The sequence below is a fragment of the Carassius carassius genome, chromosome 25 (genome assembly GCF_963082965.1).
Source record: "Carassius carassius chromosome 25, fCarCar2.1, whole genome shotgun sequence".
NCBI lineage: Eukaryota > Metazoa > Chordata > Actinopteri > Cypriniformes > Cyprinidae > Carassius > Carassius carassius.
Window position 1 is genome coordinate 5178529 of NC_081779.1, and position 24720 is coordinate 5203248.

At 37.3% G+C, this 24720-nt stretch overlaps 1 protein-coding gene across 2 annotated transcripts; it reads right to left on the reverse strand.

Moving 5' to 3' along the window:
- Positions 1-1053: 1053 nt before the first annotated feature.
- On the reverse strand, positions 1054-23393 carry LOC132103974 (cyclin-dependent kinase 12-like). 2 transcript variants are annotated; one of them, XM_059509104.1, is made up of 15 exons: positions 21585-23392; positions 18142-18816; positions 16020-16220; positions 14631-14770; positions 14068-14238; positions 13672-13861; positions 10399-10455; positions 10137-10238; positions 9961-10038; positions 9728-9844; positions 8886-9017; positions 8172-8389; positions 6756-7130; positions 1722-1992; positions 1054-1583 (listed from the first exon to the last, which is right to left on the reverse strand). In XM_059509104.1, exons 1-15 carry the CDS (start codon positions 22607-22609, stop codon positions 1574-1576), a joined length of 3762 nt encoding a protein of 1253 aa, XP_059365087.1. In that variant the 5' UTR covers positions 22610-23392; the 3' UTR covers positions 1054-1573. The 2 variants fall into 2 exon arrangements, with proteins under 2 accessions (XP_059365087.1, XP_059365086.1); XM_059509103.1 differs by having other exon boundaries at positions 1054-1992; positions 21585-23393.
- Between the last annotated feature and the right edge of the window lie 1327 nt (positions 23394-24720).

Genomic DNA, 24720 nt, shown 5'->3' on the forward strand with positions numbered 1-24720 from the left:
TTTTATATTTTAATGTTATTTCAGTTTTTATTAAATGCTGCCTTGGCAAGCATAAGAGACTTCTTTCAAAAATATTCTTAAATAACAGCTAGTTTGAACATCAGTGCAGCTGTACCCCTATACATTTACACATTTAACAGTTTCAGACTACATAAGTAAACACCATAAAAAATAAAAATATGAAACAAATTGTCCTTGCTCTTCTTACTCACATTTTCCTAAACCCTGAATTCCAGTGCATGGGAACAAACCAAAAAAATGTAATATCTAATGACTGTCTGCAGCTGTGGAGCACTCAGGCTGGCTAGCTTGTTTCTGCAGATGGTTGATCACACAAATCTTCTCACTCACATATTTATGCAGCATTTGCTTACAGATGAAATCTGACAAGTGCACGCCTTGACCGTCCCAAATCCCTCGATCTGAGCCATTCTGTTAACAGCACTCAATGCCAGTGTCCCAAATCTCCAATTGGCATCTACAAGAAACTGCCTGAAAGAACAGGAACTATTTTTTTTATTAAAACAATTTCTCTTGTATTAAACTTTAAGGCATGAATGTTTTTACTATATATATATATATATATATATATATATATATATATATATATATATAACCTTTATAACTGTTAAAGTATTTAGAAAATTGCAAAAAAAAAAAAAATGTTACTTGCCTTCAAATGTTCTCAATTTCTCTTCTTTCAGTGTGCTTCAAACCATGCGTCTTGTAGAGGTGTTATTACATTTCCAAGAGATTTGGCATTGTTTTGCTAATCAGATTTTTGTGCTTAGACAATAAAACTGGTGTCAAACCACTCAGAACACCCTAGTCACCACAACAACATACTGAAAACCACTCAGAACACCATCGCCACTGCATAGCAAAGTCATGGCATTCATCTACAAAACCCTAGTATTATGGCAGCATGTTTTGCACAAGCATGCACTTCAGAAATCCTATGTAATATAGTTCTACAAAATGTTCAAAGTATGCATATAAATGTGTATGAAAAATGGACATGCATATACTTAGATTAAATGTACCAGACAAATATTACTCAGCCACATTTTTCATTTATTATCAGTTTACAACATGTACATTTGGTGTAGTCAAATCAAAACGGGCAATTCTGGCACTAAAATTCAAGTCAGTTCAGTGTCTTCCCGAAGATGCTTTCGATTTAAATGAACATCCTGAAAACAACATTTGGATGAGGACATACACCCCCCCCCCCCAACCAAAAATCAAAATAAGAACACATCTTATGCACAAGCTATTACAAATCTTTTGAAAACAAAGGCCTCACTTAAGTTCTGCAAATGACTTCAAGTTCTCCTCGTGCCTTTGTATTGGAAAACATGAAGTAACACAAGCTGCAACGAGTCTCTTGCTTTACACATATCAGCACGAAAGAAAGTAGCTTGATTTAAGACATTTACGCAGCCCTCAAAGAAATCGCACATGGCTAAAACTCACTGACCGTTGTGGAGAAGCGGGAAAAGACGGCCTCCAAACACATCTCTGGGAGGGATGAACATCATCCATTCGCATTCAAGAACAGTTCCTTTAACATTCACTTTTTCCTTTAACGGGAGAAAGAAATATATTAATATGTGGTAAACAGAAGTTTAACGGCTAAAGCACATTAAGTAAAAATGTCAACGAACAAAAAGATCAGGGGAAGGGTTCAGGAAGGGCCGGCGGCTCCTCCCAGGGTGTACCGCAAGTCTTGGTCCTGGGTGAACTGAGTTTCCGGAGCAGCGTTTGGCAGGTCCGCGGCAGGCGAGGGGGCGTAAGAGGAAGTCGGTGGTGAGGTGGCGCTCGGTGGAGAGGAGGGTCCACGTCCAGGGCACAGGTCTGTAGCAGGATGTCTGTTCTCCGAGGCCTGCTGGGAGATGAGCTGAAGCAGGGTCGTAGCTACATCTGATGTAATGTCATGAGTGTGTTTTGCAGACTTTGAGCCTGTTGCCTCTGGATCTACTACTGCAGAATCTGCCAGGAAAAAAAGAGACACAAAATGTTATGATCAATGAATTCCATACATGAGCTATAGCAATAAATATTAAAACATTTAAGCAATACATTACATTACTAAACTGTAAACCCTAATAAGTCAAGAGAACTTACATTTATTTTAATTTTAATAAACTAAGAATAAGTGGGTAAAACTTCAGATTTTGGCTTTATACTACAAAAACATGTTAAAAAGGGTTAGTTCACCCAAAAATGAAAATTAGGCTGTTTTACTCACCCCCGAGGCATCCTAGGCGTATATGACTTTCTTCTTTCAGACGAGTCTAGTCGGGAGTTATATTAAAAATTGTCTTTGATCTTTCAAGCTGTTTCATGGCACTCAACTCAAAGTTGCATGCATCAGTCCAAAAGAAGTTAAATAAAAGCGCCCATCAATAAAAAACAAAAAAGGGGTGAACAAAGGCCTCCTGTGGCGAATCAATGCATTTTTGTATGAGGTCAGTATAGCGCATGCGCCGCTGAGTCTCGTGAATACCAACGTTTGTTTACAGGAGCAAAGTTTCCTTACTTGCGCAAAGGAAAACCAGTCCCCTCTTGGTTTATATCGAAATCCTCTGACATTCTTCTTTACAAATCCTCGTTTTGTACTTTTAATTAGTGATGGTTGTTTTTTTTTTAAATGGATGGGCACTTTTTATTTAACTTCTTTTGGACTGATGCATGCAACACCCGCTGAGTGCCATGAAACAGCTTGAAATATCAAAGACAATTTTTTTATATAACTCTTGACTGGATTCATCTGAAAGAAGAAAGTCATATACACCTAGGATGCCTTGGGGGTGTGTAAAACAGCCTAATTTTAATTTTTTGGGTGAACTAACCCTTTAATTGCACTTATCTGGATTATTGAATATTAACTTGATAAGCAATAAATAACAAGCTTATTACTACTACTACACTGTTTATTGTTAATTTACATGAACAATATTTTTTTTATAAATGGTCATCATTAATTTTGAATGATGAACAAATAATGATTTTGTAATGAACTAGAATTAAAATAATAATTACATCTAAATGGAATTAAAATGGAGCCGTATTAATGCACATATGAAAATATGAATCCGCATTAAGGGATTATTCTTCACTTACAAGCAAATATTAGCTTTATTTGCTCTTAGCACATTTTATATAATTCTGTTAAATGTATAAAATGAACATTTAACTATCTCTTTGAAAACTCTCTAACTTATGGAGTATACGAGTATAAACTTAACTCGTTTCATGAAGTTATATATATATTTTTTTTAAAAGGTATATAATTAGTATGAGTAATATTAAATAATAATAAAATCAGCATAATTTAGCTGTGTAATAATGGTCAAATTATGCTTTCAAATTGTTTGGGTTTTGCTAATGCAGCAACAGAAAAAAAAAGCAGTCTAGATTTATGTAACTTATAATTTATATGCTAGATTTATATAACACGACCCTTGACCGGATGATAATTCTAATGCTTCAGTTGCTTTATTTATTGCAAAGCAGTCTAATACATTATTACAGGGAGTGTGATGTCCATCTCAAATGTGTTTATAAATAAGATAATAAATTGATGTAATTTGTGTCTATTATAAGACTTTCATGATTTTTTTCTGGAGTAAAATAAAGTTTTGATCTGGATCCGAAAAAATAGTCATCCTTCAGATGTTAAGAGTTAAGATACACTTAAATAAAACACAATGAGCCAACAGCAAGCACCCACGTCAGCAAGGCTAAGGCGCTTTAAAAACAGTTGGACCATCCTTAAGCTAATAGGAGTCAACCTGAATGAATCCATGCTTCACTCGACCAATTATTCATCATTTAAGCAGTTCTGCAGGAGGTGTGGGATAAAACTCCTCCAACAAAAAAAAAAAACACAGACTTAAAAAGTGATTGGTTGCAGTCACTAACTACCTTTTTTTTCTTTTCCAAGAAAATTTAAAGTACACTGCAAATGTAGGGTAAATTTGCTAAGTAATATGCAAATATTATTTTTAACTTGCATATTTAAAGACCTCTATACAGCAATAGAAGTAGCAGCAGCAATAATATTAATAATAATACATTTACAATAAAAGAAGCAATCAGGAATGGTGTACCATTCGCAGCACTGTATTTTATCATGAATTTGAATGGACAAACTGCATTTGTTTATGGGAAATATCTAAATGTATATTATTCATGACTTTCATTCATTAATATTTTGGTTATGAAACCATTGTTGTAATGTCTTCTAAGATTTGCATACATTTAAAATGCTAAATAAGATCTAACAAACTTTTCATATAGTTTTCATAAGTTTTTTTTGATACTGTTTAAATTTCAGACTACGCTTAAATTATTTCAGTAATAACACATAGCTAGAGTTGAAGCTTTTAAACATCTAAGTCGTTAATCTTAAAGATAAATGGGTCATAGTGATATTTATGATTTTAAGAAAAAAATTATATTATATATATACATACATATATATACACATATACATACATATACACACACATATATATATATATATATATATATATATACACACACACACATACACACACACACACACGTTAAGCTTTTGAACAATGGCAGTGGCACATCCAATTTTAAATACGGGGTGGGGAAAATAATTTAAATATAGTTCACTTTTCAATCTGCGTACAGTAAGTCTCAGCAAACTTATTCATAAGCTAAAAATGCAGTTGTTTACTCCAGTCTTTGAACCTCTGTGCTTCGAAACGACACTGAATCAACCAAATCCTAGTGGTCTGAAATAGATGTTGAGGTGAGAGATATTCTAGAAGATCACAGCAGGAGAGTTTAAAACTAGAGATGCATATGTGAAAAAAAGGGTTTGTGGGAGTGATTGAGCTCATGCTACATTTTTTCTTTTTACAGGAACTAGTGGAATGTGTTTTTTATAAACTGATTTTAGCTTTTATTTGTGCATTTATATTGTAGCAGTAGTTTGTCTTAATATAAGCAGACTGTTATTACTATACAATAAACTATCAAACTAGATGAGTTCCTTTTGCACTAGTAAACATCATGTTCACATACATAGATGATGGCTACAAGAGTACAGACTTTGATTAATGAAACAAATTGATGGTGAGATGCAACACAAATATAAAGTGAAAAACAAACAATAGCCCTTTTGCATCAAAGCAAATATTGATAAGTGGGAGGACAAAATCTGCAGTATAGCTATGATTTATTTGACACTCATCTCACAGTAAGGCTTTATTACACTGTGTATTCACAGACCCCAAAGACCATGTGAAAAGAGGGAAGAGAGAAATGAAAACGACCAATGAGGAACTGAGAGTGGAAATAAAAGTGTTTGAGCTGGTACATAAATGACCTGGAGGGTGTGAGTCATTAAGACAAGGGCAGTCGAGCTTAATTAGACTTCATTAAGCCGAGTTACACAAAGCAAAAGCTATAGAGCATCTCTTGGACGAGAACCGGTATCATTCACAAATAAATGGATGCATCTTTTAAATGTCAAGAAAATGCTCGCTTCACATTTCACCCTGAAAATCAACATAGAAATGCATTCATTTTGCTTGAAGACAATTTTTATTTTTATATTTACTGTACTTGACATCTGCATAATAAATTCAAATAAATCAAATTTAAAACTATATCAATTTAAATGAGCACATTTTCCACCTCTCATTACCATAAAATATGTTTCACTTATCTTCCTGATTTTTCCCAATTATATTCATTTTGTCTTAAATTATTCTGTATTTTAATTTTTTTTAAATGAACAAATTGTAGGCTACTGTGCTATATAAAATTATACATTATAATAGTATTAATTAAAAATGTTTTCCATAAATTAAATTCTTACTGTAATGAAATGTATATTATATATTTTGCATTACAGTAAATGTATATATAAATGATATTCGTACTACTGTAATGCAGATATAAAATATATGTTATGTATTACAGTAACAAAAAAAAATTAATTCTATATAAATTCTTCAATGTCAGAGTGAAATATGATTCGGTCATATTATTGACAGAATTTTAAGATTCACCCAACTGTGCTAAACCAGTTCAGTAAGATGCTAAATGATGCGTGCAAGTCAGCAGTCAGAAATGTTACCTAGCTTACTCCGGTTAAGAGTTGTTTTCTGCATGTATTAGAAGAGAGGCACATAAATAGAGATGTGTCCCAAATGGCTCTTTATTAGGACTGTTTAATCTGGATTTAAGAGAGTGACAATTTAACGCAAACACTGTAATCATCTCTGGAGGACTTGCAGTGTGTGCCAATAGATGAAGAGCTCTCCCGTCCTGTCTGTGAGCAGATTTTTGCACACAAATGTCCACTGGGCACCGAAGCAGTGAGCGAGCAGACGGGGCTCTTGGGCTCTTTTGTTCCTTTAAAAATACAACTGAATACTGCAAGAATGTAAAACTCAATGTAAGTTCACGAAATGCAGAAAATAAACATCTGGACTTTCAAATAAACATGACAATTTATTTCTCTATTCGTTATTAACTAATTAAATGTTTCCCCCTTTGTAAGACATTAGGAAGAAAACAACAACAAAAAAAAGAGAAAAATCTCTACAACAAATGCATATGGGTTTCTTTGACGTGGGTGGGTCTCACATAATTGGCCTGCAGGCCAATCACAGCATTCGACTACTCAGGCCCCACCCCCCATAGACTTTAACACTTGCCCTCGTGATCGCCGCTCATGACAGAAGCGGAGCCGCCTTGTGCCGTACCCTCATCCTGCCGGACTCCGTTGCTTTCGTCTGCCTGCTCCGCCCCCGGCGCTGGGGCCTTTATCAGCTGCTCCAATAGGAGCGTGAGCAGGCCGGCCTGGTCGTCCTGCGGGAGTTCTGCCGGCTGCGGGATGCTAGAGGACTGGATTAAGGTGGAGAGATGACTAAGCAGTTCGAGCTGCTGTGCCGCGTCCGGTTCAGGGGTGGAGAGGGCGGCGGGTGTTCTGGAGAGCACTGAGGTGGAGGCTTCAGAGGATGAGTTGCGGAGATACTCCGCCATCTGCGGGATGCTTAGATTGCCTGTTTGACCCTGCAGCAGGTTCAGCAGCACTGCCAGCTCGGTCTGGTTCAACTGCTCTGCTGCGGCTCCCAAACCTGTGTGAAGAAGTGGTTATATTTGATTGCCGTTTATGGAAGACAGGATGATTCTCGCCTTTCCATTTACAAACTGCAGTTGGCTGCACAGTTTTAAAACAATGAGGAAGCTGGAAAGAGAGGAAGATGATGATACTGAACCTGTACTGTAAAAAGGGACCCTTTTCAAATTTAGAAATAGAAATAGTTTTTAGAAATAGACGTCATCATGGCAGGGTAAACTTACAGTGTTAAATTGAAACTGCAAATATAATTTGAGTTCCCACAAAAATAGAGAGACTGATTACGTTGGTCAAAAAAGATAGATGTCAAAATCACTTTCTCAGACATTGTATTAGAAACAGTCACATAGCAGAATTAACCAGTTTTCTGTAATTTAATGCCAAGATAGAGAAAATATGTAATTTTTTTTTTTTTATTAAAAAGAAAACTTTACTAGTTTTACCATGCTAATAACTCTTCATCACAGTTTGTGGAAAGGGTCCATGTACTGGAGGCTTTTATTAAAAAAGGGCGATGCAGCAACAATAATGACTGCCATAGTAAAAATGCAATTATATGCAAAAAAAAATTATCACATTTAGCCAATCATAACCAAGGTAATCTGCATGAACTTAATAGCAAAGTAACAAAAAGGTGATAAAAAAAAAGGTGAAAAAAGTGAATTAGTGGAAATTTATTAAGTAAAATCTATTGAGATTATACTGGTTCAAAAACACAGATTGACATAAGTGAACACTATGTAAAAGTTAAAAATATATAATAAAATTAAAATATGATGTAAAATTAAATAAAGAAAAAACTACAGCCTCACATTCAAATAATTAAAATGATAAAGGCTGATGCAAGACTCACGTTTGTAGAGATAAGGTGACCGTAAGGTGAACCTAATTTCGTTGCATGACCAGTAAAAAAAAAAAAAGAGGTCACTCTGCCCCGCTTCTGGAGATGTGCCTACCTGAATAGTTTAGTTACCCTAACTACCTGCCTGTAATGTTTAGGTGAACAGAATCCAAAGCTTCCTGTCAAGTCATGGCCCACCTTCCAGCTCACTGGCTGTGATGTTTGCCGGTGCAGGATGGGCAGATGAGGGTGGTGGGGGTGGGCTCGGCAGTGGGCGGCTGTTCTCCCCTCCTGAAGGTCCTGCAGGTTCCTTTCGGGGAACTTTGGCAACAGGGAAATCCTCGGGCACTCTGCTTTGCCTCTGCCGCCGCCGCTTCTTGCTCCAGAGCTCATGACAGTCTTGCCAATGAGGCAAACTAAAAAAAAAAGGCCACATAATTACAACAAAAACTATCACAAATTAGGGGTTGCACGACTAATCGACTAGTTGACTTCAATGCTCTGCCATGACACTTTAAGCTTGAAGTCAACTAGTCGCTGGTCCTATAGAGGGCGCAACCGGGGTACTAAATCTTTGAAGGACTTCCACATTTACACTCTTGTTTCCAAACAGTTAAAATTACAAATAAATGCATACTCTGAAAGTGCTCCACAAGATATCTGCGATTATATTACTGGACGCTCGAAATTGAACAGGAGAATGCGTATTTTAAACAGCTTATTGTACAGTTAAGTTAATCGCTCTTTTAATCTGATGCACTGCTGCACTCACATAGGCTACAGACAGTACTCGTACATCACGCACAGAATCGTTGAGCGCAGAAATTTAATGTCATTGAAGTGTTTCACAAATGTAATGTCATTGACATCATAAAAAACTATTTAAATCACATAAGATGTGTTTGCACTGACTCAGGTGGTGACATCCTGTTGGGCTCCACATCACACAGAAACTGGCTCGCAAGGGCCTGTTCGGCCGTGCAGCGCCTCGAGGGGTCCAGCGTCAACATGTGGTCCAGCAGGTCGAGAGCAAAGGTGGGCAGACTAGAGAGAGACATTGTGATTATAAAGGAAGTACAGTTAACAGTAATAAAAAGATAGATAGATTTGTGCATTTGGCAAACATATCCAAAACAACTTACACTGCATTAGAGGTATACATTTTTAATATACAGGAGCATAACCATGGCAAAAAAAAAAATCATGCACAAACTAAATGGTTTTTTTTGTTTTGTTCAAACATGCAAAGGTCTGGCGTGAGTAAGATTTTTTTTAAAGAAGTTCATACTAATACTACCAGGAAGGATGCATTAAATTGATCAAAAGTGACAGTGAAGACATGTATGAATGTTACAAAACATTTTCATTTGAATTAATTGCCGTTATTTCAAGCTTTACATTCATCAAATCATCCTGAAAAAAATGTATCATGGTTTTCATAAAAATATGAATCAGCACAACCATTTCAATATCAATAATAATAAGAATTGTTGGTTGAGCAGCAAATCAGCATATTAGAATAATTTCAAAAGAATCATGTGACACTGAAGACTGGATAATGATACTGAAAATACAGCTTCGATCACAGGGATTAATTACATTTTAAAATCAATATAAAATCAATAAACAATATTTCACAGTATTACTGTTTTTACTGCATTGGACCAAATAAATGCAGTGAGAGACTTCTTTCAACAAAGATTAAAATCTTTTAGAGAATGATGGAAGTGCTTCAAAAATCAGGTTGAACTTACAAAGCGAATTCCTCCCGTAAGCGTCGTCTGTACTGTTTCTTGGGTCTCATGGTATTAAAGTACGGCAGCTTTATCACATCTGGCCAAGCAGCAGGACACGGACTACCACACAAACGACTGACCAAAACAAAACACAAAACAGATGGAGTGTAACAGCATTTCACAAAGTCCTTTCCCCTTCTTCAGCATTAGAGCAAAACTACATTTATATCCAGAGATTGTGAGCAATATACCTGATCAGCTCAAGCTGCAGAAGCTCTTGGTTGGCCTGGAAAATTGGTTTCTTTGTGAAGAGTTCTCCCAAAATACACCTTTACACAACAGCAAAAAGAAACCCAAACAATATTTTTACATGAACAGCAGTTGGTGTTTAAGAGAAGTTGGAGATGGGAAACACAGGACCTCTTACCCACAACTCCAGACATCAATAGCAGGTGAGTATCTCTCCTCTCCCAGTAGCAGCTCAGGAGGGCGGTACCACAGTGTGATCACCTTATTAGTATACGGCCGACTGGGAATGACCATCAAGTTAGTGTTATACACCAAAGATTTTCAATACCAATCATGTTTCCTGTTTCTGAAATCACATGAAATCTACAAAAACTTTCAAGCTGAACGGTGTAAATTTGTGTAAACCTACAGTAAGATAGAGAAACCCGACATTTACTAACCTTTCCTCAGAGTTATAAAGACGAGCCAAACCGAAGTCGGCAAGTTTGATCTGACCACTGTAAAAAGAAAGAAACAAACAAAAAAGTAATAAGGCAAATGTAATGCATTTTCCAAAATCTCTAAGTCAGGGCTATTCAATTGGCGGCCTGCCAATCATCTTCATCCGCCCGGGAAGAGTCGCATACACACCTCAATTTGTTTTGCTCTAATTAGTTTGTCCACAAGGTGGCAACACTGGCCCAGGCTGTTGTTTCATAGCCAAAAAAAGAAAAGGAAGATACTCACCAACAAGCGTTCATGTGAGGGGATTATGAGATATCCTCAACTCTAGTTTAAACGAGTATAATGACCATGCTATTGGTCATTAAAGAGATATCGCTGCGTTTAAAGTGAAACCTGATGAAGTCTTTCATTGATCTAAATTAAAGAACGAAAACAAAAAACAAAAGAAATAACTCAACTACTCAAGTCACTAAAATTAACTTTTGTAGTGTGAATAAAGATTCATTTATATTCATTTTATAGTTTATACATATACAATTTATAGTTTATGTGTAGACTGTTTTAAGTTCACTTTAATTTAAATTAGTCATTTCTCAGAGTCAATTAAGTGTTAAAAATAATGGTTTTCGATTATACGGTAATGTTGAAAAGCTATAATTACTGGCTAAAATTTAAGGAAAATTTATTAAATCGAGATATCAGTAACAATTCTAGTATCAATGATACTGGCCTTCATTAACAGTAGGCTACTTAGCAAAAATATGCCATTAAACCGTATTTAAAATATATAATATTTATGTTATTTCTTCATTAATTTGGAGGTTCAATATGAAATTATGATAAAATATATTAATATGCAATTAATTACATAAAAAATGTGTAAATGAATAGTTAGTTTTTAATCGATTGATAGCATTAATGTTAACATTTCAAAGATGTTACTGTTGGTATAATACAACCCGAATTCCGGAAAAGTTGGGACGTTTTTTAAATTTTAATAAAATTAAAAACTAAAAGACGTTCAAATCACATGAGCCAATATTTTATTCACAATAGAACATAGATAACATAGCAAATGTTTAAACTGAGAAAGTTTACAATTTTATGCATTTCAATTTTGATTTCTGCTACAGGTCTCAAAATAGTTGGGACGGGGCATGTTTACCATGGTGTAGCATCTCCTTTTCTTTTCAAAACAGTTTGAAGACGTCTGGGCATTGAGGCTATGAGTTGCTGGAGTTTTGCTGTTGGAATTTGGTCCCATTCTTGCCTTATATAGATTTCCAGCTGCTGAAGAGTTCGTGGTCGTCTTTGACGTATTTTTCGTTTAATGATGCGCCAAATGTTCTCTATAGGTGAAAGGTTCTTCGTCGTAGAAGAGCACCCGGACTCTTCTACGACGAAGCCATGCTGTTGTTATAGCTGCAGTATGTGGTTTTGCATTAATGTCATTGACACAATCATGCTGATGAGTGATGCAGTGTCGTCTGAGAGCCCGAAGACCACGGGCATCCAATAAAGGTCTCCGGCCTTGTCCCTTACGCACAGAGATTTCTCCAGTTTCTCTGAATCTTTTGATGATGTTATGCACTGTAGATGATGAGATTTGCAAAGCCTTTGCAATTTGACGTTGAGGAACATTGTTTTTAAAGTTTTTCACAGATTGGAGAGCCTCTGCCCATCTTTACTTCTGAGAGACTCTGCTTCTCTAAGACAAAGCTTTTATAGCTAATCATGTTACAGACCTGATATCAATTAACTTAATTAATCACTAGATGTTCTCCCAGCTGAATCTTTTCAAAACTGCTTGCTTTTTTAGCTAATTAGCTAATGAGCTAATTAAGTGGATAAAAGTGTAAAATTTCTCAGTTTAAACATTTACTGCGTTATCTATGTTCTATTGTGAATAAAATATTGGCTCATGTGATTTGAAATTCCTTTAGTTTTCATTTTATTAAAATTTAAAAAACGTCCCAACTTTTCCGGAATTCGGGTTGTATTTGTTTATTTTACAGCTGAATATGCTTTTAAATTTAATTTCTTATTTTACAAATTCAATTCAATTATATTAAAAGTTGCAACAAGGCAGATCTAAAAAAAAAAAAATTAGTCGCACCAGCAGGAAAAAAGGTTGCAAAATGCGACTATTTAGTCGCAGTCTGGAGACATGCATAATATATTATTTAACATTATTTTGTAAACAGGGCCACATTCGATTAGTAACAAAAAATGCAAATATTTGCAAGTATTGCTTAAATATCAGTACATAACATCAATGATTTGGAAAAAAAAAAAAAAAAAAAGTTTTTTATTGACTCAAGCATTTATTTCAGAGAGCACACGGTTAGTTAAGAATATATATAGAAGGCTGCATTTACACTGCATGTCTTCATGCACAGATCCGATCTTTTGACCACATCTGATTTTTTTGGCCCATGACTGGTATCATATCGGTGTAATTCCCACCCAAAATGATTATGAGTGATCACACATGATAGATCCTCGGGTTTTGAGTGGCCATGCTATTAAAATTATTTATATAATTCACATCGAGTCACATTATTTGCCAGCATGGACAATGGCTGTCATGGATGTTTTGCTGGTCAAGATCTCACTGAATGGATAAATGACAGAAAATAACGGTAATTTTCATTTGGCATAATAAGAGAGAGAGTGGGAGAGAGAGACAAGTGCAAACAAGTGAAAGTTATCACCTCATTGCTGAGAAAAATAATCTAGCATTTAGTAGAGAAGCTCTTGTATTTATAAAATTCACAGGGCAGAGGTTGAAAACCAGCTCCTGAATGTGCAATTTTTTAAAGTTTCCATCTCAATAAAATGCGAGCACATAAAGCACAGCAGCATTAAAATGCATCGCCCTCGCATTGGGAGTTCTACAGGGGAATCAGATATGTGTTTCGACGTAGGTTGGATGTCCAGATATCGAATATGTATCTGATTTAAAACCACATTCGGAAACGGCTCAGATTGGATGCAAAAAAATTGGATCTCGTGTAGATTTTTCTGTTTACATGCGTGCATCAAATTCCAACCTGTGGCAGACGTGGGCAAAAAAAATCAGATTTTTTCTGCCAGTGTAAATTTCAGCCTAAACGTCTACTTATTAATTTAATGCATCCTTGCAGAAATAAAATGATTAATTTCTTAAATGAAACTGAATGGCAGTGTAGCTGAACAGACAACATGTAAATCTGTATGACACTAATAAGAGACCGCATCATGCAATGTTTAAAAACACAAACTGGTACCTGTTATTTAGCAGGATGTTGGAGCACTTGATGTCTCGGTGTAGAAAGTTCTTTTTGTGGCAATAATCTAATCCCTCCATCAGCTGACGCATGAAGCTCTGCACATGCTCTTGGGAGAAAGACACCAGCCCCGATTCCAGCAGCCCCATCAGGTCATGGTCCATGTACTCAAACACCAGGTAAAATGCACCTAATGCCAAAAAACACATACAGGTTAATGCATCGAGGTAGGCTTAGAAAATGACTGGGTGCGGGCAGAAAATGAAAACGTTTCAGGGAATTTGAGAGGGCCACAAATATGCTCTCTAAGAAGAAAATGTGTTCACTAATAACAAAAAAAACTGCACATGCAAAATACATAAATAAGTATAAACATGCAAATGCATTTAAACAAACCTTTATCCTTTTTGAAGTCAAGTGCGTCTTGTTTATCTGTGACAATTTCTTTCATGTTGACGACGCTGCGATGGTTGAGTTGTCTCAGGATCTTGATCTCTCTGATGGCAGTGATGGGGAAACCCTCCTTTTCATTATCCAATCTCACCTTCTTCAATGCCACCAGCTCTCCTTTAGAAACCAAAACAACAGAATGCTGTCAACACGTCCGTCTTCTCAAAAACACGATTGAAAACCTGTTGATTTAAGCATTAAAAGTTGCCCCACAGAGTTGGTGTGGTGTAATTACTGAGGATAATAAGGTAAGCACAGCTTTTCTCATTAAGAGGACATCATTCTGCACTTAAAGCAATGCAAACAAACTACCGTTCAAATGTTTGGGGTAAGAATCATTTTTTTGAAAGAAATTAACACTTTTATTCAGTAACGATACATTTAATTGACAAAAGTATAAGACATTTTCAATGTTACAAAATGATTTCTATTTTAAGGAACAAACTAACTTTTTGGAGTGCATTATAACATTTCCACTCCCTCGTATTCATTCCCTTTAAACAACACACCTGTGTCTTTGTCCTTTGCCTTGTACACTTGACCGTAGGTTCCTTCTCCAATGATGCCGATGATGTCAAACTTATCCACACAGCGCTTGCCCCAGTCAATTTGAGTCTGCTTCCTCTCTCCATATCTAGGACAGCAAATCCTGCACACGTTTGACAGACACTTGAGAAAAAACTGCAATTTTTCAAGTCACTTTCTCTCATTCTACCATTTTCCAAAACCATAATGAAGCATTCCAGCATCCCATGACTAAAGTAATAACTGTGATAATGATTTTTCTCAACCCTTACCAATAATAATAAACAAAAAACATACATTGCCATTCAAAAATCTTTGGTTCAAAAGAAACATTAATACTTTTATTCAGCAAGGACACATTAATTTTATTAAAAGTATGTTCTCTAAATGCACAATGAGTTCTATTAGCATCACTGTTTTAAAATACTATCTAAAAAATAAACCTTTAGGCTTAAACTGCTCTGCTCACAACCACTCGAATATGGAAATAACTTTTACTTTACCTTTGGATCACACTGCCAAAAAATATTGCTCTTTTATATACGTCTTTGTTACTGGAGATGCAAAACAACATAATTCTTGTTTTATAAGAAACTGATACAAAAAAATTAAGGGAGTTTAGGATAAAAAGAAAACAAATATCTGGCAATGGAGTCAGAAAAATCTAAACCTGCCAGATCTGTTCTGGTTTTCAGGATCAACTCACTTAATTTTGTTTCGTTTCTCAGAAAACAAGAATTATTTATTGTTTTTATTTTCCTACATCTTGCAGGAAATACATCTTATACATCTTGATTTAAGAACTGGACAACTTACAAAAATACTGAGGACAATATTAATTTTTAACAATGCATAGAACATCTAATGTCGTGACTTTAAGACATTCTGCTTTAAATCTTTGTAAGGGCTAATTAAGGCTTTTTAAAACATGTGAATGGTTTATTTGACCTCATACTGATTTATTATAGTCCATTTAATACATAAATTAATATCAAAGACTTAGATATGCACTTTCTCTGTCTACATTATGAAAACTGGCAAAAACAAACAAATAATTCTTTAACAGTAATATTCCTAACAGTATTTCCAATAATTCCAAATTGCAAGTATGTTTCTCTATTAAAACATACATACATATATATATATATATATTTTTTTTTTTTTTTTTTTAAATAAATTTTAGTCTTGTCTCTTATCGTCAGTGATATAGTCAGAGTTTTCATTTAATGACCGTATTGTCGTCTCGTCTCAGTCATGGGAAAAAAAGATTGTCAATGAACATTGTGTCACACTTTTGTTAACAGAATTAACACTATTAATGTCACACAATCATCTTGAGAAATGCCCTGATGGATGACCGCAGTGACACTTACTTTGGTCTCTTCTTGAAGGTTGGTTGCAGAAGCAGTGGGGATTCTCGAGCAGGGGACTGTGGAGGGGAGTGGTCTCCTCCAGGAAGAACTGGAGGGAGGGGCAACTCACTGAGAAGGCGTGTCCTGATTTCTTTTTCCTTTTCTTTCTCTTTCTCCCTGTCCTTTCGTGATGACTTCTGGAAAGGAACGCTCTTTTTTGGACTAAAAGAAAGAAAAATTTTTAATATACATATATTTGTGGTTGTTTTTCATGTCCGAATGTCAAAGCGACCCCAATCCCAATAACCTGATATATAGCCACTAAAATGCAAATTTTACTAAGGGAACCCCGCCAAAATTGTGTATTTTATCGGCCTGGAACGAAACGCGATTGGGGTAGTTTTGAGAAGCAATTGGGCAGGTTTTGTTTTGAAAACCTGGCAACCCTCATTTTAACGCACATGCTGGATATATACTACTAGTCACAGGAGCACCTTTACTGGTGAGATGTGCATGAAAAATCGCATTCGATTTTTTGCACAGCCCTAACATGCATATAATTTAAAACTGAATTTATAACTAATACAAGTGTTTGAACAAATCTATGCGCCAATATATAAAACATGGAAAATTGTGGAAAAGCCAAATTCATGATGGCAAATTCTGCACAGAAAAGCACTACTCACATTTTCTGTCTATTTACTTAAACATTCCATCAGGTAAGGTTTTGGCAGGGAAATAAGAACAGTGAATATTTACACTAAAAGAAAGTAACACCAAGTAATTGCTATTTACAGTAAGTATAAACAACGGTGCATACAATGCTATTAACAGGCATAACTGCAATAAATAGCTTCTAATAAAAACTAAATTCAATGCACTTGCATGGAATTCTCACAAAATGTAAACAGAGGAAATAAGCTATGCACACTAACAGTGTCTGTGTAATGTTGGGTGTAGTTAATGTCAGCTTTTGTCAACAAAGCTGTTTGCATTTAGTGCAACCAGACACCGTGAGGAAATAACTGCCTGTTCTCCGCTTACACTCCCTACAGTCCAAACATACTCACATTCATCTAGGATAAATATGTAATTTGTCAAGCATATATACCAAGAGGCTACATGTAAAAATGGAGCCAATTAACAATTTTACGATAGCTTAAGTAACCAAATACTTGGGCCACTGTACAATGTTTAAAATATATGAATGTTGTTGCATTAGATAACCAAATATCAGAAGGAAGTGTCATTAATTTTAAACATAAAATTTTTTTTTTACACCACAGTAAAATAATTATGGCTATTAATATTCTGTGTGACATTAAACCTGAAGAGCAAGGCAAAATGGCACCTGATGTGAGATTAAAACAAGGTCTCAGGTCACCAGAACTTACTGAATGCAAGTATGTGAACACAAACGCATCAAGCTACGCTACGCTGAGCTTGATTTTCTGTATTATTGCATTTCAAACTGTATGAGACAACAAAGTGCAACACAAGTAGAGTTGAATAAACAGTACTTCCACAAGGGACTTAAGCAAACTTTTTTAGGTCAATTTTTAGAGAATGAGCAAACTGATTAAAGTTTTGATGAAACGCTTTACTTCTATATCAGTTATTTTAGTATTTTCATATACTACCATAATTGTAATATTTTGAATTTGAGCTTTAATTCATATTTTTTAATCCAAATATTAGTTTTTTTAAATTATTTTTTTAAATTAATTGTATAAACATCTGTATTCATTTTTAAATACTACTATTCAACTTTTTTTTTTCAGTTCTAGTTTTTATTTTCAGTAAATTAACTTATTTCACTTGGTTACCAATGCATTAGAAAAAAAATAAGTTTATCATTTACAAAGTTAAAGAAATGAAACGCATGCACAGATAAATAAATCAGAAAAGGATCTATAAAATGCATTCAGAAAATAGATAGGGTGACTTCATTTTAATGCCAATTTTAGAAGTTCACATCCAGTTAAATGACAAACTTTATCAAATCTTTTACCCTCGACCACTGAAGTTTGTTACACCGGAGAAATGTAAGAGCATTTGCAATACACAATACAGTCTGTGTTCTCTTACTTGTGTAAAGAATATTTGAGGGTTTCCCTATAAAGTGTGTCTGATCAGGACTCACCTGTCTCTGCAGTCTCCCAGAAGAACTGGCGGCAGGGGAAGAGGTGGAAGTGTGGAGGTCTTTATCAGTTGTGCGGGACTTTGCGTATGTTTCTGTTTGGGGCTTTTCGTGCGAGAAGCAGCAGGCGTAGCAGGTGCTGAGGGTGGAGGAGCAGGTGGAGGGCTGTTCAGAGGAAGAGGTGGAGGGGATGAGAGAGGAAGAGGAGGAGGAGAGTTTGCCGGGAGAGGCGGAGGAGATGAGAGGGGCAGCGGAGGTGGACTGGATAATGGGAGAGGTGGCGGAGGAACCACAGTGGGCTCCTCCACCGCAACAGTATTTGGAGGTGGGGAGGGCGGTCTTTGAGGCTCTGGGGGTGGGGCCGTCTCTAGTGGCAGCGGTGCCTCAGTGTTTTTCACCGGCGCAATTGAGACGTTAGAAGTGTTGGGGCGGAGGGAGGAGGAGTTTTTGGCGGCGGCCGCCTGACGTTCCTTCTTTTTTCGCGTTAGCTCGGCCCCCAGGCTGGAGGTGATCGGTAAACGTGAAGATGAAGGGGAGCGGCTGCCTGGTCGACTGCTGTGAGAGGAGCCTCTGCTGGCTCCTCCAGAATATAATGAATGTTTCTTAGTGCGAGAACGTGAAGAGGAGCGGCGAGAGGAGGAGTAGTGAGGAGAACGGCTCCGAGAACGAACAGAAGGCCTGAGGAGAAAAAAAAACATATGTTTTCAAATCGGTCACGTCAACCTGCTAAAACAACTAAATAAATGTAAACATCCCATTTAAAGCTTCAATCTAATTACACAGGGTTTCCTCAAAGTTACAATGAAACTGAAGTAGCGACAGATTTTTCCTTTTGTATTGTGACATACCGTACATTTGAGTGTAAAGGATTATCAAAAAAAAAAAAATGTAGAGCGGGACATAGTTTTATGCATCGGTTGGAATTTAGATTTTAAGATGCTGTGTTGCACTCAAAAATTAAAACCGATGAACGTGACCTTGCAACAGCGGGGATCTTAGGGTGCTTTCACACTTGGTTAATTTGCCTATTCCGAACCCGAGTTTGGTTGCTCCCCCCTCCCCCTGCTGGACTGTGTTCATATTATAATATTTGAGTCCGAACCGCGGTTCGCTTGAGTCATCAAGCCAACAGCTGTTTACCCCGTTGCTTGGTAACGACAGCGTAGGAGAAGGCGGCAAATGCATAACATTACTCTGCACTTTTATGCATTATGTTTTTGAACTGTTCGTTTTGTTTATAAAGCCTTGGTACATAACGGCACTTGCGTCTGTCTTACGAATGTACTGAAAATGCTCTAAAGAACGTTGAAGGCGAACATAAATGAGATATACAGCTCTCTGTTTGCAGCGCGTCAGTCACGCTCATCAGGAAAGTGAGTGAAACACACACACAAACACACATTTTCATCAAATAATTTGTCATTAAAAGCGGTTCACTTCCGCGATTTGGTACGATTGCGTTCACATAAGCAGCGAACCGTACCAGAGTTCACATAAAGCGTACCCCAGACCACCATTTTTAAACGGACTCGGGTACGGTTCGCGGGTGCGCATCCGAGTACGGAAGACAGCGTTCACATCATCCAAACGAACCGAACTCTTACATCAATCGAACCCGGATGCGCACCAAAAGTGCTAGTGTGAAAGCACCCGAAGTGGTGTTCACTACACTTTTCATTCTATTGTGGGAGAGCAGAAATGCAAGCTCTTGTGAAGAAATTTCAGATTTCGCTGGGTTCCGAAGTTGAAGTTTGGTGAGCTCTAACCTTTAAATTTGTATCATTTGAAGCAGTGTAATAAATAGAACACTGATACATCACAGTGTGACCTTGACCACTTATGTGAGAACAAATTTAAGACTGCAGTGATGAGAAGAATTTTTGTTCGCCACAAGGATGCGCCGTTTCTACAAGAATTTAGCTTTGATTTGAAATAAAACAGCACATCCTTGTGGCGCGGAGGACACAGAAGAGCATACGGTGATATGGAGAGGCACTGAGGAGACCGTTTACAAAGGAATTGTTGAATAAAGTCGTTATTTTTTGTTTTCTTTGCTTAAAAAAAAGTGTTCCCGTCGCTTCATATAACCCAGATTGCATGTCTGATAGCAGATGGAGTATTCTGACGACGACGACTTTTCATACCTTTCTGGACCTTGACACTGTTATTTACTTGGGACAGTCTCAAGCCTCCAGGTTTTCATCCAAAATATCTTAAATTGTGTTCTGAAGGCGAACAGAGCTTTTACAGGTTTGGAACGAAGTGAAAGTGATCAATGACAATTTTCATTTGAGGGTGGAGTATCCCTTTAAGGGGTGTACAAATTAGATTTCATTAATCTAAATGATTGGAGACACATGACCTGCATATGTCGACAGAAAGATGATCCAGTTGTGACATTTTGATTAATACACAGTAAAAAAACAACAACATTCATTTCGAAAGCAGATGAGGTGAATTTTCGTTTCATGCCAACTTTAATATTAACTGACTTGCTGTAAAGACAAATGCATCTTTCACATCTTCAATAATTTTTTTTCACAATCAAATATGAAACTTTAAATGCCACAAAGATGACTGTCTGATGCACAAAATTTTATACATGCTTTTGTCCAAATAAAATCCATTGGGACTGAATATCATGCTATAAATATAAAACACCTCTACTTTTAACAGATAACACAGTAATAACATGATCTGCTGCTATAAACTGAAAATTACTTAATGAAATGTGCTGATAGCTTACGAATGCTACAATTTAAGGTATTATCTATAAATTATTAGTATGCTGGTAAGCGGGTATAAATGTTTTTTTTTTTTTACACAAGTAAAATACATTAATCTTCTACAATGAATATTTAATTATGTTATGACAAAAAACAAGTAATTTCAATAAATTTGTGTAATGCTTAAAATAATTTGTATAATGATCACTGATGGACAGTATAATATCCACCTAACATAGATAAACATTAAATTAAAACCAACTCAAATACAACACTTTGAAAACACTGGTCAGTTATTAAAATAAATTAAAAATATAAAATAAAAAATCCAAAAATAAAATACAACAAAAAGAAAAAATTATGAATTATGAAATGAAAATCATTCAGCACAATGCAAACAAAAACGTAAACTGTTAGTGTTAACTTACCTGTCAGCCTATGACTCACATGACGCGTGCACAATGTTACTGTATGCTTTTAAATACCATTTAAAGTGGATTCATTTAATTGCTTTTATAGTTTTGGCAAAGAAATGATGCTAAAAGTAATTTAAAAAAAATTACATTTAACGTGTACATGAAATCATGTAAAAGTCATCCTATCTTATAAAATAAGCATCACTGGGTTTGACATTTACGATGCAATAATATTCCTACGTGTCTAAAAGCCTCTGGAAAGACTGAATCACATGGACTCAGAACTGTGTGTGTGCTCGCTCACCTGGACACTGGACTAGTGCTGGATGAGCGTCGGTTGCCGTAAGGACTGCCAGGTGAGTGTTTTCTGCTCACATACGGACTTCCATCCTTCTCGGGGCTTGAAGACCTCCTCCTCCGATAGGGGCTCTCGGATCTCTGTCCGCTCCGCCTGGGAGGCTCCCTGTACGGACTGCGCTTGGAGGAATAGCTGTTCTCGAGTTCCGCAGTGGAAGGACTGTCCGCTCCGAGTCTCCTGGACGGATCCTTCCCTTTGTGGCTTTTGGCGGCCTTCCGATGGCTCCGGTCCTCCTCATACTCCTCGCTCCTCCGCTTGTCTTTGCGAGATTTTGACGAGCGGCCACTTTCCTTGCTGATGGAGGAGGAGGCGGAGGAGGCGCTGCTGCCCAGACTGACAGCGGACTGCACCACGCCTGATGGGAGAGTGTCGCCGGACCTTTTGCTTCCTGACTCACCTGAACGTCTGGATGTGGATGCAAGGCACGCAGCTGAGCTAGTCTTCTCCTTAGCCTTCTTCCGGCTCTCTTTATTCGCTCTGTCCCGGTCTTTACTGCTCTTCTTACCGCCGCTACTTTCTGCCACCTCCGCAGAATTCCTGACCGAATATGGGTCTTTGGACTTCTTCCGGGAGCGCTTGTGTTTATGAGTCCTGTTCTCTTTCGCACCTGCCTCATCGTAGTCCGACCGCTCTAGGCGTTCGGCGTCCCTGCCCTCCGCCGGTTTCCCGGTGGCGGGGGAGTCCAGAAACGTGTCCGAGTCGGAGCTGATGTCGTCGTACTCCACCAGAGGCTTGATGGCGCCCGCTGCTGGAGGCGCGGCGGCAGCGCATGCGGAGCCGGTTTCGGCCTCGTGTTTGGACTGATTTCGTTTGTGCTTGGAAAAAGCGACCGAGCTCGTCGTCTTGGTGGGATGCCTCCCGGAGCCTGCGTGCACGGGCTGACCTTCCCCGCCGCCAGCCGCCTGCAGCTGATGATGGTAGAGCGATTCACCCTTTCTCTTGGTCCCATGCAGGCGGTCTGATCCAGGCATACCTCTGTCCTCCGGAGACGCGGACCTAAGTGGTCAAGCCAGCACATGAACAGCACAAACCGCTCAGTGTTGGGTAAAAGTGTGAAATCTTGCCAGACGGGAGAGTACGAGTGAAGCAAAACAAAGATGCGCACTCGATTTAATGCGCAGAGGTTATCCACAAGTCATCCCCGGTCCCGTGGCTTCTCCGAATCGCGTCGAAATATATCCAAGAGTATATAAACCAAAGAACAACAACAATTTTTTAACGATATTGTCCTTCACGACGGCATCACTGATCGTTTCCAGGGTACCTCGAGCAGCTCATTGCGCTCGCGCCTCTCGGCTAGCTTTAGCTAAGCTAGCGTCCCTCGACAAAAAGAAAGCAGAAAAATACAGGCTGTCCTTGTTTTAGATTGTTTATCCTTGTTCGATATCAAAGCCTAGACAGGCGTTTAGCTCTCCTTGCACACGGTTTCTGAGCTTTGAAGCGGTAACGCTCGCTGTGTAGGGATATTGTCCCACATAACTGAAAACAAAACTTGACCCGCTTGCTTCTTGTTCACATATTCGCTTTAATGTTCAGTGTAAACTCTCTGTAGTTTCATATTTATCGGAAATTATCACATATTTATGTGTTAAAAATTTATTCCAGTTCACTTAAGCGGCTCTGGAAAGAAACCAGACCTAGAAACTGGGCGATGTTCGTGGATATAAAACCCTCCACAGCCCTTGATTCAGAGAGAATTCACTTCACCATTACAACCAAAAATTATGCGCATCCTCTTCTGCGCATGCGCGGTTTTAGCCCGTCCCACGGAAAAGGAAATACCACAGCCCACATCATTTAGAATATAATTAACTCGTCTTTTTCTTCCTTGATAGCGAATTCTCACATAAATACTGTAATGTTTTGTATGGAAACAAAAAAATGGAAACATATAAAGTTATAAAAATCTCTTGTTTAAGTTATTTCTATGGAACCAGGTCGCTGTCAATCTCCATGGTAACTAGGCGACAGCCAATCAGAAGCAAGCTACTGCATCCCGCCTTCAATCGCGCGTCACTTGAGCCGAACCAAAGTCCTTTCAGGCTGTCTTATAAACTGTCTCTGGCCGAACATACAAAATTATTTTGGTTTACACGTCTCATAAAGCTAGATGGGAGTTTCTTAAATTTAAAATTTGTGAATTTTCTATAAGCTATAGTCAGGGGTGCCGGACTGGGTGTAAAACCAGTACTGATTACCAGGGACCCAAAGGAAGAGAGGGCCCTTGAAAAGTCTGGAATATATATTTTCGGGGGGGGGGGTTGCCCATTAGGACTGCCTATGCATAGGGCCCGGGATCTTGTGCAGCGCCCCTGGCTATAGTAAAATGCTTGCCAAATTAAGAAGACAACATGAATACAAGATAATATTTGAAATTAATAAGTACTGTAGTAAAAATCCACTTTAGCACTGGAAAAAGTAAATTTATTTCTCTTCAAACACAATTGGATAACTTATACATCAAGAAAGCTAAAGGTGCATACATTCGATCAGAGGCCAAATGGATAGAGGAGGGAGAGAAAAGCACATCCTATTTTTGTAGATTAGAAAAAAAGAGTGTGATGACTTTTAAGAATTTTTTTTACATTTTATTCCTTGGATTGTATTCCAATTAATTAAGAGATCTTTGTGATGCACAGTTAGGAATTGAGGAACTCAATCTAGCAGTTCAGAAATTTAAGTCAAACAGATCCCCTGGCCCCGACAGCCTTACAGGATATTTTTTTATAATTTTTTTTGGAATGATTTGAAAATGGTATTATTTAATGCTCCTACTGAATCTATTGAAGATGGATCTTTGTGCCCCACATATAGTCAAGGCTTGATCATTTTAATTCCCAAACCAGATAAAGATCATAGATATTTAGATAATCTCCACCCAATCACCTTCCTTAACAATGATTATACAATTTTTTATAATTCTTGTCTAAAATAATATCTAGATTTTAGATGAAGCGTTCCAATTCACCATATTTGTTTATAGTTCTGCAAATAAATTGTAAAGAGTGGAAATTTATCATTTTGAATATAATATCAATAAATATTTTCTTAACTTAGTTTATCTGAAATGACATGAATTTGA

Excerpts from the sequence above, each read along its gene's own strand:
- LOC132103974 (XM_059509103.1), bottom strand. The coding sequence starts at position 22,609 with ATGCCTGGATCAGACCGCCTGCATGGGACCAAGAGAAAGGGTGAATCG. Across the intron at positions 16,221-18,141 it reads CTGGGAGACTGCAGAGACAG|TCCAAAAAAGAGCGTTCCTT; the intron begins GTGAGTCCTGAT and ends TCTTTCTTTTAG. Across the intron at positions 9,018-9,727 it reads TTACGGGAGGAATTCGCTTT|TCTGCCCACCTTTGCTCTCG; the intron begins GTAAGTTCAACC and ends GTCTCTCTCTAG.